At 40.2% G+C, this 14,465-nt stretch overlaps 1 protein-coding gene across 3 annotated transcripts; it reads left to right on the top strand.

Annotated features, from left to right (window-relative positions):
- The first annotated feature begins 724 nt into the window (after positions 1 to 724).
- On the top strand, positions 725 to 13,135 carry sf3b1 (splicing factor 3b, subunit 1). 3 transcript variants are annotated; one of them, XM_079426409.1, is made up of 26 exons: positions 792 to 845; positions 1,510 to 1,682; positions 1,785 to 1,886; positions 2,013 to 2,127; positions 3,735 to 3,789; positions 4,095 to 4,174; positions 4,295 to 4,483; positions 4,626 to 4,863; positions 4,955 to 5,167; positions 5,269 to 5,390; positions 5,487 to 5,684; positions 8,722 to 8,823; positions 8,902 to 9,081; positions 9,186 to 9,272; positions 9,398 to 9,668; positions 9,775 to 9,920; positions 10,055 to 10,201; positions 10,288 to 10,413; positions 10,501 to 10,722; positions 10,808 to 10,990; positions 11,088 to 11,199; positions 11,427 to 11,547; positions 11,640 to 11,771; positions 11,856 to 12,128; positions 12,237 to 12,453; positions 12,558 to 13,135. In XM_079426409.1, the coding sequence occupies exons 6-26, from the start codon at positions 4,118 to 4,120 to the stop codon at positions 12,714 to 12,716; spliced, it is 3,495 nt and encodes a 1,164-aa protein (XP_079282535.1). In that variant the 5' UTR covers positions 792 to 845; positions 1,510 to 1,682; positions 1,785 to 1,886; positions 2,013 to 2,127; positions 3,735 to 3,789; positions 4,095 to 4,117; the 3' UTR covers positions 12,717 to 13,135. The 3 variants fall into 3 exon arrangements, with proteins under 3 accessions (XP_079282534.1, XP_079282535.1, XP_079282536.1); XM_079426408.1 differs by lacking the exon at positions 3,735 to 3,789 and having other exon boundaries at positions 725 to 845; XM_079426410.1 differs by lacking the exons at positions 792 to 845; positions 1,510 to 1,682; positions 1,785 to 1,886; positions 2,013 to 2,127 and adding an exon at positions 3,121 to 3,178.
- The last annotated feature ends 1,330 nt before the right edge of the window (positions 13,136 to 14,465 follow it).

The following is a 14,465-nucleotide window of genomic DNA, read 5'->3' as shown; positions in this document are numbered from 1 at the left end:
GTAAGTGTTTTAATTGTGAAGAGGGTTTGCGTGCGCAATTGTCACGGGATGCGAGATTGGGTTGCCCAGCTTGCGCGACCTACAGTGCATAGCTAGTAAAGGTTACAGCTAAATTTGTTTGAGGACACAATGTAAAAGCATTAATAAGTCTGAAAAAGATCAAATGCGTTGAAAAAAACTGGTTTGGAGGAAATAGCTTATTTACTTTTAAATGCATATGTCTACCCCCCTTATATCTTGATGTGAAAAATATATATATATAAAAAAACAAGTTATTGTTTTCGTCAGGTCTAACAACCACTGATTGTTGGCATTTGTTATTTTATTCAGTTTTTCAAAAGTATTGCATCCAATCACTCCACAGTTTTCTGTGGTAATGAAAGCCAATATTTAAAAGCCATGTTGCTTTTAAAAACTGTAGTTGGATCGCTGCTTCATTGAATTCCTGTAAACAATAAAGAGTATATGCTTTTAGCCAATCCTTCACTGTGGAACAGCTCTTTTAGAAAGCGATAGAAGGAGGTGACAGTCCATGAAAGAAAGTGTGGTTTTTGCCACATGAATATCCTATTATTTTAATTAAGTTAACCTGTATCTTGAAGTCACTACTAAAAATCAACGCACAAAGACATCCACTCTACTAAAGCTGTACTTCTCAATCAGAGCGGGAGATACTACAAAGTGTTGACATGTGCCAGCTGCGACGCCTGGCTTTCGTTGTGCTCTGCGCATGCGCCTGCGTGTTCTCGTGAGCGCAGCGGAGTCGGATGTGCAGTCAAAGGCCTTCCGGTAGTGAGGCTCACACAACAGCGGGAAAATGGCGCAGATCGCCAAAACACATGACGGTAAATTAATCTATCAAAGATTATTGAAGAATATATCGATTTTTGTCGTCTATGTCTACATTGCAGTTGGGGTGTCTGTTCTTTTTTAGTCCTTAAAAGTGGAATTAGCGAGAAAAAAAACAGAATTTTGCCAGTTTGATGTGGAGAATAGAATATGGCGTCTGATCGTTGAATAAACCTGGCCGTGGCGCACATGAGACATATTAACAAATATCCTATCCTGAGATTCGTCTTGTGGTTTATAGCAGAGTTAGTCGTAGCATTCATTCCAGAAATACGTATTAGTCCATAGACAGTTCATCTGTTTTGTGAATGTTTTGAGTGTTAAAGATACGCTGGTTGAACGGTTATGTACGGAAACCAAAATGGCGTTCCAAGCAAACACAGACCAAATCTTTACCTGCATAAGGTTGTTTATCCTTATAATAATTCCAATCGAGTGGTTGTTTATTTTTCTGTAGAATTATGAAATGTATTCATTGTCTGTTTGGTTACCGTGATGTAAACTTATGTGGATAATTGTTCCGTTTCTCGCCCTCTAACGAAGTTTTTGTATTTTGCGTGTTTACACACGCCTTTTTATTATTATTATATGGATCATGCTGTGCATTCGGAATTGTATTCTAGAGCATGACTACGTGTAACTGCGTTTATTTTTTCTTAGACATTGAGGCTCAGATCCTGGAAATCCAGGGGATGAAAGCTGCCCTGGTGGAGGGAGCTGAGCAGGGGGTTGGGCTTGATTCCACTGGATTTTATGACCAGGAGATCTACGGAGGCAGTGACAGCCGCTTTGCTGGATATGTGACATCAATTGCTGCTAACGAGCAGGAAGATGTAAGTGATGGCATAAAACTCTATATAGTTTTAAAAGGGCCCATGTCAGTGTGTGTAAGTACTGCATGAAGGAGTTTCTGAACCTAACTATTTTTATTTCAGGATGATGATGAAGATTCGTCCACAAGTCTGCTTGGACCGAAGAAACCTGGATATCATGCACCGGTTGCAATACTTAATTCCATTCCTCAGTCAGATGAGCAGGTAATTAACAGAAATTCCAATTTCTTTTTTAATGAAGCTTCAGTGTTTTTTTTTCCAAATGCATTTGTTTTAGGATATAAAAGATAACTGTCATTATACAATATTCTTTTTTTGCCCATCCTGCAGTATGATCCCTTTGCTGAACACAGACCACAGAAGATTTCAGACCGCGAGGACGAATACAAGAAACGCAGGCAAAAGATGATCATCTCCCCAGAGCGTCACGACCCATTTGCTGATGGTAAATTTTACACCACTATTTTCCTCTCCGTTTATTTTCTGTCCATGCCGATCAGTATTTACTCTTCTCATGAAGTTCCGGTCCAGACCAGTTTTGTTTTTGGTTAACCCTTCGAACACCACCCAACAACTTGCTCCCTGGATTCAACTGACCTGTAAGATTGTCTCAGTAAGACATAAATCTTTTAATGGGATGTGCTAAGAACCAGTTATTTTTGATTCAGAGATTTAAATGAGTTGGGCAGCAAAGGTTTTGGGAGACAGTTGTTTGGGTGGTGTGATTTGTCCCATCAGGACATAGGTTGCAGGTAGGTGTGTTGTTCGAAGGGTTAATGTACTTTTTTGTGTGAAACAGGGAATACAGTAGTCAGACACCTCAAACAGACACTTTTTAATAATGCCAGAGGCTGCAGTGTACTTTGCTGTGCAGTTACTGTCAATTTTCTTTTCACTTTTCTCTTGTTCCATAATATACTCTATATATTTGCCCAATGGCATGTTGGCTAGTAGACACCCATGATGTGTCAAAGTTAGTAATGTTTCCAAAAAGAGTGGAACTCTAAATAATCTTGAGCCACTTCTGGACATACTTTACAATTTACTGTGCATATCGGTTGTAGTCTGTTACAAAACCTAGTGAAGCCAAATGTAACATCCAATAAAATGTTTTCACAGCCATTTTAGTTTCTTCAAACTTATGGCCTGTGGGTGCTCATGCTGGTTCAAATTAGCAAGGAGTTTAGGAACTTCAGAACATGTTGCAACAGGCAGCACACACTCAAACTGCACCAGATGGGGTCAGGTTATGGGAGGGAATTGATTCTGGATCAGGCAAAACATCTTGCATGTAGTCCCAGACAGAGGAAGCTTTACAAAACTGTTGTGTAAATATATTTCTATTTTATTATCATAAAATAGAGATATATCTATTGAAGAATCTGTGTACCAAGATTCCACAGGCCCATACTAACTGTCCTTAATTTCTCTCCTACAGCAGTACTGCTATGCCAGTCCTGTCTGCACTCTCTTAAGGGTGCAGCAACTCGTCCTGTGTAGGTTATGGTCAACAAAAAGCAGCGTGTTTAACAGATAAATCAAGACCGTAGTTGGTAGTTTTGCACTGATGTGAGGCCCGAGGGTCTTTCAGGGGAATCCACCATGGTTTCACGAAACGATTTTTCTTTTATTATTATGAAGTTATATATTTATTTTTAAAGCCTCATCAAGGACAATTTTCTCTTCTCAACTTCATGTCCTCCCTTCTCATTTGAACTTTTCATACCAATCCATTGTAGATATTTATATATATATATATTTTTTTTTTAATGAAACTAGATGCATAACTATGCACAAGTGTGTTTTTCCTTCATTTCTTTCTCATTTCAATTTATTTTTTAAAGATTTTATTAGAATTCCCCAAAGTGTTCAGTGTCTCTGGCTGCAACACGTATAGTACAATAAATTATAGTACAATTTTGAAAGTCGTATTTTTTTTCTCCTTTTTTGTTTTTAAGTGAGTTACAAGAGCAGAACAGGTGGTATGCTATTGTGTGTGTGAGTTCAAACCCTTTTCCAAAGTGTTACTAATGGTAAAGAGAAATTTTCTAGGCTTCTTTTCTGCCGGTTGAAGTCTGACTGCAGAGGGACCCTTGGCACTGAAAGTGTACGTATTCTGGAGAGCGCAGCCCAGGACCCTGCATCAGTGATGGCTATATCCTCTCCTTATCTCCTCTTAAAAGCAACAGAAACCTCTTTGTACCTGCCTGTTCTTAATGTATGACTGTATACTAAGAGTGCTTAGCTTTTATTGTCTAGGGTTGTTTTGTGTTATGATGAGAGGATAGTAATTTAAACATTTAAGGCCATCTATTCAGGGACAGTTGACTGTAGTGCTTTGTGTGTGAAAATGCTGGTTTTGAGACTTACTTGGCTGACCGTCTTGCATTTTGTTGGTGCTCTTTCGCATAGGGGGCAAAACACCGGATCCCAAGATGCAGGTCAGGACGTACATGGATGTTATGAAGGAGCAGCATCTTTCCAAAGAAGAGGTAAATAACATTGGCTTTTAGTGAAACTGTAAAATGTTGGTGATTTTAAAAAAATAAATAGTCAAAGGTAAATTAAGAGATGTTCCTATCTGACCAAAACATTCAATGTGTTTTCTCCAGAGAGAGATCAGGCTGCAGATGGTAGAGAAAGCAAAATCTGGAGAGCTGAAAGCAGTGAACGGCTCTGCTGCATCTCAGGCTGCTGGAGCCAAACGCAAACGACGCTGGGACCAGACAGCTGACCAAACTCCCAGCAATACCACACCCAGAAAAGTGTCTAGCTGGGATCAGGCAGATGGAGGTGCCGATGTGAGTAAATCTTCTTTAACAGCTTCTTTAGGGCTGCAACTAATTATTATTTTAATAGATTATTCCTTCAATTAACTAAAAAAAGCCATATATATATATATCATTATATAATATTGCTAATCCTGTTATTCTTTTTACCCAGACACCAGGACACACACCTTCCAACAGTCGCTGGGATGAGACACCTGGCCGTGCCAAAGGTAGCGAGACCCCGGGAGCTACTCCAAGCACCCGTATGTGGGAACCCACACCAAGCCACACCCCAGCTGGAGCTGCCACGCCAGGTCGAGACACCCCTGGACATGCCACTCCTGGCCACGGAGGCGCCACTTCCAGTGTGCGCAAGAACCGCTGGGATGAGACACCAAAGACAGAGAGAGGTCTTATATTTTGTCCAGTTTGTGGTGCATTCACTACCAGTAGATATTTAATGCATAGTGATTTTAAATCTTTTTATTTTGTGTGATTCAGAGACACCTGGTCATGGCAGTGGCTGGGCTGAGACTCCACGTACAGACAGAGGAGATGAGTCAGTGGGTGAGACGCCCACCCCAGGTGCTAGCAAGAGGAAGTCAAGATGGGATGAAACGCCAGCCAGTCAGATGGGCTCTTCAACTCCTCTGCTCACCCCTGGAAAAACCCCTCTGGGCACACCTGCTATGAATATGGCCACACCCACTCCAGGTACTGGTCCGATAGTGTTGGTTGTTTCTATTGTAGTAAAAAGTGGTGATGTTTTTTTGGGTGATTTGTTGAAGTTGCTGTAAAGTTTTCGATGTTTGCAGGTCACCTGATGAGCATGACTCCAGAACAGCTGCAGGCTTGGCGCTGGGAGCGAGAGATTGACGAGAGGAATCGCCCATTGACTGATGAGGAACTAGATGCCATGTTTCCAGAAGGATACAAAGTATATAACTTTATTTTCTACCAATACCATTTCTTTCAGAAAATTAATTAGATATTTTGCTATTTCTAACTGTTTTTATCTGCCATTTTTCTCTAGGTACTGCCACCACCAGCAGGCTATGTACCCATCCGCACCCCAGCACGTAAGTTAGCTGCCACCCCCACCCCCATCGGAGGCATGACTGGCTTCCACATGCAAACAGAGGACAGATCTATGAAACAAGTCAACGATCAGCCCTCCGGAAACCTGCCCTTCCTCAAGCCAGATGACATACAGTACTTTGATAAACTGCTGGTAAGTCCCATGTACACCAGGAAACCCAGGGTTGTTACTAGAATGCAGGGCTCCAAACTGCGACTAAAATGGTCGCATTTGCGACCAAAAATATTAATTTGCGAGTGAAGTTTTTGCTGAGGTCGCCACTGGCGACTATATATAATTTGCATGAAAGGACTTTTTTCCCGATTGTTTTGCGCTCACATCTTTTGTTATGTTCACGTATTAAACTTACATAAGACGATGCGCATCAAAGTTTTACTGGAAAAGAGTTTCAAACAGTCCTCGTCTCTGCCGCACACAGTCTGCTGAACGCAGTGAGAGAGACCTGAAAGGGCCTGTTTACACCTGGTCACTTCATGCATTTTCTCTGATCAGATATCTATATGATTTGTTAAAACGTTTCCCCATTTACACTTGGCCACATAAATGTGTCTTCGCAAAACAGATATAAATCCGTTCTTCAATTCCCGCTTCATATGCAAATATAACGGAGTTCACGTCAATGAAAACAATGGATAATTTTATTAATTATCAGCTAATTTCAATATCAGAGACCGCAACAAGAGAGCGCGCGGCATCAGGAAACATAGGCTAGTCTAGCTACTTTTAATGAAGAAGATTGTGTGTTGAGCGTCTGCGACTTACTTTCAGGTTCATTCAGTTTGCGCGTCGCTTGCTGAAGAAATACTCCGCTACTCATCCGCGGTGATGCTTGTTGCATTGCGCTGTCATATCTGACTATAACATGCCATATAGCCTATAAAAAGCTCTCACACGTCTATTATTTTAATATTATGGGAGGAGTAAAATTACCATATGTGGTTTCAACAACCATGCATTTACACTTGTCCGGTTTCGCCCAGACCACCTCCTGAAGTGGTTCGAGCGATTGGATTTATATCCGTCTCGAATGCGTTTCGGACGGCATTTACACTCTTTTCAGGATCAGATAGCTATCCGATCAGGAAAAAAATGCATGAAGTGACCAGGTGTAAACAGCCCCAAAGTGCAAGTGCAGAAAAGCCGTGTCTATTTCGTGCACAACTTGAACAAACTTCAACAGGTAAAGCTGTCAGCTCTGTGGATACTTATCGAGATCTTAGTCTATGCTGTGTTCTGTTAATGCATGGACTTCCTGTTATTTGAAGCGCACTTGCCATCCAGTAATTGCAAAAAGCTTTGTGCTGTCTTACTTTTTAATAAACAAAGTATCAGCTTTAAAATGCTAGGAAATTCAAATTATGCGGTTTGGGTGCTCTTTAATGTGGACCACAAGCGCACACTTTCGGTAATATAAACACCAGTACCCCGCGTCCACACGGTCCGTGTATGCGTCCGGATCGCGCGAGCGGAGAGTATCGCACTTAATGCTCAGGCGCGATCTCTTTAGCACCTCAGTTAAAGCAGCAAATGAACCCATTATATATTTCGATTTACTACTATAGTATGAAATTAACATGATCAAAAGGTAGGCAATAAGAAAGCCTATAGTACAACTTACTGAAATGTTTTATGTAAAAGCTCATTCAGTGTTTCAAACTGAGGAAATGTATAAAGCTTGTAAACATTGCATTGTAATACATTTACCTCAGAATAACCACTCAGTGTCCATAAACTCATCAGTCAGCTAGAAAAATAACTATAAAGAGGAGCGTTTTGCTATATTTATGCGCTGTTGTATATTAATATTTTTACTTATTCTGTTGTACATGATTCAACTCCTCCTATAAAATTGCATTTTACTAATGAAGAAAAACAGACTGAATGTGTGAAAGACGTGACAACATTTATAGGATGCACTGCACTCAGTTGCCAAGTGATGCTTATGGTCCATGATATTGGTACAGATTCTGTGTAACGAACAATTCTTTGTGACTGTATATTTCAAGTTGTAAAAGACATTTAATTCACACTTTAAGTGAACCTTAGTCCCCCGGTCGACCTGCTCATCTACAAGATGGATTAAAATGCTGATAAAGCCTAGAAAAGATAAGACATAAACACATGACAAAATGATTGAAATGTTAAAATAGGGGGGGGGGGAATAAAATGATGATAATAATAAAATAAACCACTTATTTACAAAATAAATAACACAAATAATTTGGCGCCTAAGTTTTTCTTTTATAGGAGCCAATGGCTCCTTACTCGATTTTTTTTTTTGTCTGGAGCCCTGGAATGTTATTTTTTTTATAATAATAATAGTAATATTATTATTATTAGGTTATGAAAATAGTTCTAGTAGTTGTAATAGTATTAAATAATTTGTCACAAGTACATTTGTATATTTTATAAAGAAAATGTGAATGGGTGCTTGCCGTGGCAAAGCTTGGCACTAGGCAGTTACTTGGGTCTTCTGTGTGATTACTAGAGAGCCAACTCCCATGTCTGTGCAATGTTCTGGTGCTGAAATATGGCTTGTTTATATTGATATATGGTTGCTAGGGTCTGGATAGGCAGTTGCCAGGGTGATGGAGACTACTTGGCAATCTAAGTCAAAACAGTCCACCTCTGTGCCTGATCCAGAATTGTGGCCTATTCAATTTACTAAACGGTTGTTGAGAACTATGGTTTTATGATTTCTGTATTCAAGATATGATCTTTTAATATACAGGTGCTAGGGTGCTCTCAGTGGTTGCTAGGGCATTGCTAAACGGCTTCCATGGTAATAATTAAAGACTACTAGCCAGTCCAAGTCAATTGAGCCCACCCTCACGTCTCTGTTATTCTGGTTCAGACATATTCCAGGGTGATATTTAAAGAATGCTTGGCAGTCTTGAGTTGAAAGAGCCCACCCCCATGTCTCTACAATGTTCTGATCCAGAGATATCCTTCCCGTTTAATTTCATTCATGGATCTGTGACACACACGGTGGAGGAATTTTGTACAGAATGAAGTTTTTGAGATAATAATAGTGATGCTTTACTAGCACCACTAATTATCATTATTAGAAGTAACAGCATTAGTAGTATTATCTACATATGTAACTAACAAAAAAATTATTATACAGGTATGTTTTTAATTTGACCAATCATTCAATCTTTGTTTGCAGGTCGAAGTTGACGAGTCCACCCTCAGTCCAGAAGAACAGAAGGAGCGCAAGATCATGAAGCTACTCTTAAAGATCAAGAATGGAACACCTCCCATGAGAAAGGTTTGCATCCTTTCTCACACTTAATGGACTGTAACACAATCTTGCAAGGATGATCTCTAACTAGCTCTCTCCTTTCAGGCTGCTCTTCGTCAAATCACAGACAAAGCCAGAGAGTTTGGTGCAGGACCCCTCTTTAACCAGATCCTGCCATTGCTGATGTCTCCTACACTGGAGGACCAGGAGCGTCATCTTTTGGTGAAAGTCATTGATCGTATCCTCTACAAACTTGATGACTTGGTTCGACCATATGTCCACAAGGTAAGGCTGCATAAAATTAATGTAAGCATCAATTTTAATACTTGGGTGGAGAAATGTATTAACCTTTCGTGTGTCTTTTCTAACGTTCCTGTTTGTTCTTACAGATTCTTGTGGTGATTGAGCCCTTGCTGATTGATGAAGATTACTATGCTAGAGTAGAGGGTAGAGAGATCATCTCCAATTTGGCAAAGGTAAGATGGTTGTCTGTAAATAGTAAATGTTATCTTTGGTCGAGAACAGCATCCCAGCAGTTGCTTAATTAATCTTCAAATTTTGTAGGCAGGCTTTAATCAAATCTGCATTTCTTCATTAACAGGCTGCTGGACTGGCCACTATGATTTCCACCATGAGGCCTGATATTGACAACATGGACGAGTATGTGAGAAACACGACAGCTCGTGCTTTCGCTGTTGTAGCGTCAGCCCTGGGCATTCCATCTCTCCTGCCTTTCCTCAAGGCTGTTTGCAAGAGCAAGAAATCCTGGCAGGCTCGTCACACGGGTATCAAGATTGTACAGCAGATTGCTATTCTCATGGGCTGTGCTATCCTGCCCCATCTTCGCAGCTTAGTGGAGATTATCGAGCATGGTTCGTATGGCATTGTGGTCTCCATCTTTCTATATGTGGCTGTACCAAAAGTCTTTTTTCATTGTATGCTATATAGAACAGCCTCAAACTGTTTTTTTTTCCTCAGGTCTCGTGGATGAGCAGCAGAAAGTGCGAACCATTAGTGCTCTGGCTATCGCTGCCCTGGCTGAAGCTGCTACACCATACGGTATCGAGTCCTTTGATTCTGTGCTAAAACCTCTTTGGAAAGGTATCAGGCAACACAGAGGCAAGGTGAGCATATGTTTGGACAATGGAAAATTGAAGTTGTTTTATTTGTACGGTTTGCTTTCAGACTTTTTGGGCTGAAACCCAAAGATTGTCAGATTTTTAGTAAATGTTTTTAACAATATTTTTTGTTGTCTTAGGGTCTTGCTGCCTTTTTGAAAGCCATTGGATACTTGATTCCTCTTATGGATGCTGAATATGCCAACTATTACACCAGAGAAGTGATGCTTATCCTTATTCGAGAGTTCCAGTCACCTGACGAGGAAATGAAGAAGATTGTCCTCAAGGTGCGTTAAAAAACTCTTCAGAAGAATTAAAAATGCAATCCTTTCTAAAACGTTTTAGGCTAAACTTTTTTTCTTGGACATTTCAGGTGGTGAAGCAGTGCTGTGGCACAGATGGTGTGGAAGCCAATTACATTAAAACAGAGATTTTGCCCCCCTTCTTCAAACATTTCTGGCAGCACCGAATGGCGTTGGATAGGCGCAACTACAGACAGGTACGTGAGATCATCACATAATTAGAAGTAACGTTAACCAGGAGTAATATGCATTTAATCTCATTTGTCTGTTTACTTGTGTTACAGTTAGTGGACACTACAGTGGAGCTGGCCAATAAGGTCGGGGCAGCTGAGATTATTTCCCGTATCGTGGATGACTTGAAGGATGAAGCTGAGCAGTACAGAAAAATGGTCATGGAGACCATTGAGAAAATCATGGGCAACCTTGGTGCTGCTGACATTGATCACAAACTGGAGGAGCAGCTTATTGATGGAATCCTGTACGCCTTCCAGGAACAGACCACTGAGGTGAGTTGTTGGACTTTGCTGCATATAAAATGTCCCGCTGCTGTTATGTGATCATCTTGCATCATAATCTTGCCTGTATCTCCAGGACTCTGTCATGCTTAATGGCTTCGGTACGGTGGTAAATGCTCTGGGTAAGAGAGTTAAACCATACTTGCCTCAGATCTGCGGAACAGTGCTGTGGCGTCTCAACAACAAATCCGCCAAAGTCCGTCAACAGGCTGCTGACCTGATTTCTCGCACAGCGGTGGTCATGAAGACATGCCAAGAGGTGAGGGGCGCATTATGTACATTTATGGCCTGGCTAAACAAATACTCATACTGCTTACTAATATATATAAATATCTTGCTCTTATATTTCCGTGTAGGAAAAGCTGATGGGCCATTTGGGTGTGGTGTTGTATGAGTATCTGGGAGAAGAATACCCAGAAGTGCTGGGTAGCATCCTTGGAGCCCTTAAAGCTATTGTCAATGTTATTGGTGAGTGTTGATCAAAGTGTTTGCTATTGCATCTAAGCCCTAGCTCAAATTTTTTCACTACATTTGTTTGTAGTGATGCACTGACATTTCTATAACCAAAAATACTGAAAAAGTGATCATTTATTTTGGATTCTCATTTCAAAAAATAATTTCAGTGCATCACATAAATTTGAGTTATTTCTACTTCATTGCTTTCTTTTATAATTGTGTAAATGTCCTGTTGGCAGGTATGCACAAGATGACGCCACCTATCAAAGACTTGCTTCCACGTTTGACTCCAATCTTGAAGAACAGACATGAAAAGGTGCAGGAGAACTGCATTGATCTAGTGGGCAGAATCGCTGACAGGTCAGTTCTACAGTTCCCTGCAGAATTTGAGCTATTAACATTTGAAATATTTTGATAATGCCTCCTTAAACACATCATCGTGTCCTTTTCAGGGGTGCGGAGTATGTGTCTGCCAGGGAATGGATGCGCATCTGTTTTGAATTGCTAGAGTTGTTGAAAGCCCACAAGAAGGCTATCCGCAGAGCTACTGTCAATACTTTCGGCTACATCGCCAAGGCCATTGGGTAAAACACAAAATTCTTCTCAGTAATGCTCAATGTGTCAGAGGTTTGAAAATGTAGATTTTTAATTTCTGTTCTGAACTCTAGTCCTCACGATGTGCTGGCCACGCTGCTCAACAATCTGAAGGTGCAGGAGCGTCAGAACCGTGTGTGCACAACGGTAGCCATCGCTATCGTGGCCGAGACGTGTTCGCCGTTCACTGTGCTTCCTGCTTTGATGAATGAGTACCGTGTTCCTGAGCTTAACGTTCAGAACGGTGTCCTAAAGTCTCTGTCCTTCCTGTTCGAGTACATCGGTGAAATGGGCAAAGATTACATCTATGCTGTCACACCTTTGTTGGAGGATGCTCTGATGGACAGGTAAGCTGGGAAAAGAATTACTGCTTTTCACAATAGAGTTGCCACTTAAAACATGCAGATTGTTTTCAGCAGGCCTCTATAACTTCCTGTACTTGCTCTCTATTGCAGGGATCTTGTACACAGGCAGACAGCCAGTGCTGTTGTGCAGCATATGTCTCTGGGAGTGTATGGCTTTGGCTGTGAAGATTCTCTCAATCATTTGCTCAACTATGTTTGGCCAAATGTCTTTGAAACCTCTCCTCATGTCATCCAAGCTGTCATGGGGGCCCTTGAGGGTCTGCGGGTGGCAATTGGACCCTGCCGCATGCTGCAGTATTGCTTGCAGGTACATTTTACTCCAGCAAATCTGCACACTTTGTAAAATGTTTTTTCATTGACTTGTAAGTATCTAAAGGCCCAATGTTGTTGTTTTTTTTTATCCCTCAATAGGGTTTGTTCCATCCTGCTCGCAAAGTGCGTGATGTGTACTGGAAGATCTACAACTCCATCTACATCGGCTCCCAGGATGCACTGATCGCACATTATCCTCTTGTCTACAATGATGAGAAGAATTCATACGTTCGCTTTGAGCTGGAGTACTTCCTGTGAATATAACTACCCTTACATGTGCACTCTCTCTTTTCTCCTATATCTGTGTCTGATTCATGGTTTATAGGACTTGGTCCATTTTTTATGTTCTCTGCTAGGTTACGACCAGTACCACAAATTCTGTGGTCTAAAATTTATTTCTTATTAAAGAACAGAAAAATGTTGAAAAAAAAGTATCTGTTAAACGTGATGCTTTTAGGTCTTTGGATTAGATGTTTCTGTTTTTATGGCGTGGCACCATGCACAGTGACAAAAGATAGTAGCAGAGTTTCTGAGGAATGTGACTTATCTTCAGTAAATCTTTTAACTAGAGACTTGTGTCCTGATCTGTCAAGCCCACTCTCTTGCTCAGTCACACATCTGTTCTTATTATAATGTTGCTTAGTTTGTCTGAATAAACATTTGTGTATTAAAAGTCATTGGTCTCCTGTCATTTTGTTTTATGTTTAGTGCAACCAAAAGTAGTCCTGATTTTATTTTATCTACACTTTCAGTATTAAAACCCTCGCAAATGTCCTCTTGGAAAAAAATTAAATCAAGCTTCAAAATTGATTTGGAATTTGAAAATAAAATCAGATCAGGCTGCAGTGTGAACTAAGACTTTTTAATCGGGGAATATTTTTAGCTTTTACCTGTAGTACAATGCATGTTAAACATAAGGAAGGGTCTTGGGTTAAATGCATTCATTATGAGATTGTTTGCTTATTTCCCACATTCTGCTTCGACATAACAGAAGATGTAAAGGGAAGATTGTCATTTGTGATTTTGAACAAACAGGGTCTTGGAGTTTGTCAGACTGAAACAATGGAAGACCATACTTTACAGATTTTCAGACATAATTTATCATTTTTACGTCCTCCCTTTCAGATAATATCTGCTCTTTTCCATGAAGTCAGTGCGCTGCTTTATTGTGGACTGCACTGTATGCTTGTGCTGACTGAAAATATTCTCTTGAACATTTGCTTTGTCAGTGGTCCTTGGCTGTTAAGTTTAAATAAAATATTTATTTGGATCAAGAGCTAAAGCCTTTTGCCTAGAAAACTACATTTTGGACGCTGTCCTGGAATGTGTTTGAACTGACTTGAACCTCTCAGTTTTCATTCAATATTAAAATGTGTGCTTGCTTGCTTTATATTATATCCTCTTGTGTAAACAGCACCTATGCAACAGCTACTTCCCGTGGTTTCCTTTTGAGCCATAAGCCCAAACTCTCTCATGCCTTTTTAAATATAGCTTCTGTATCAATCAGACACGCACGCGCACACACAGTCTGTTAGGTGATATCATCCAGCAAAGGACAAACAAACAGCTGATATTTGCTTCCAGGGACATTGTGGGCAAGTTCCTGTTTTCCATTTCTTTAAGAATGTGGAGCTGTCATTTATTAACTGCACAGACAATGAGACAAATATAGAACAGCAGCAAATAAACAAAAATTAAAGTTTTCAAAGCTAATCGCATTATAGTGGCAAATTGCAATCTTCCATCTAAGTGTAAATCCATGAACTTTCACCAAATAACTTTGACAGTTATAAACTGCTTCCTGACCTTCACTATGAATGCTTCACACTTATATCTATTTTTAATAATTCACAGTAAATCGAATTTCAATTTTTTTTTCAATAATTAGAGTGTTCCTTGAGTGTTATGTTAGGACAGTGCTGGGCAGTATACAGTATATTATACATTCTCTCTTTACCTTTGAACAAGCAACAAACAGAATCATTTTTGACATTGTTATACCTAATG

This window comes from Barbus barbus, assembly GCF_936440315.1.
Source record: "Barbus barbus genome assembly, chromosome: 10".
Classification (NCBI taxonomy): Eukaryota; Metazoa; Chordata; class Actinopteri; order Cypriniformes; family Cyprinidae; genus Barbus; species Barbus barbus.
The sequence above is the reverse complement of the archived record's forward strand: the minus strand, read 5'-3'. Positions and strand labels throughout refer to the sequence as shown.

What these genes read in the sequence shown, in the direction of transcription:
- sf3b1 (XM_079426408.1), top strand. Translation starts at nt 818, where the DNA reads ATGGCGCAGATCGCCAAAACACATGACG. An exon ending in GATCGCCAAAACACATGACG is followed by an intron (nt 846 to 1,509) that starts GTAAATTAATCT and finishes ATTTTTTCTTAG; the next exon opens with ACATTGAGGCTCAGATCCTG. An exon ending in GTGGGCAGAATCGCTGACAG is followed by an intron (nt 11,548 to 11,639) that starts GTCAGTTCTACA and finishes TGTCCTTTTCAG; the next exon opens with GGGTGCGGAGTATGTGTCTG.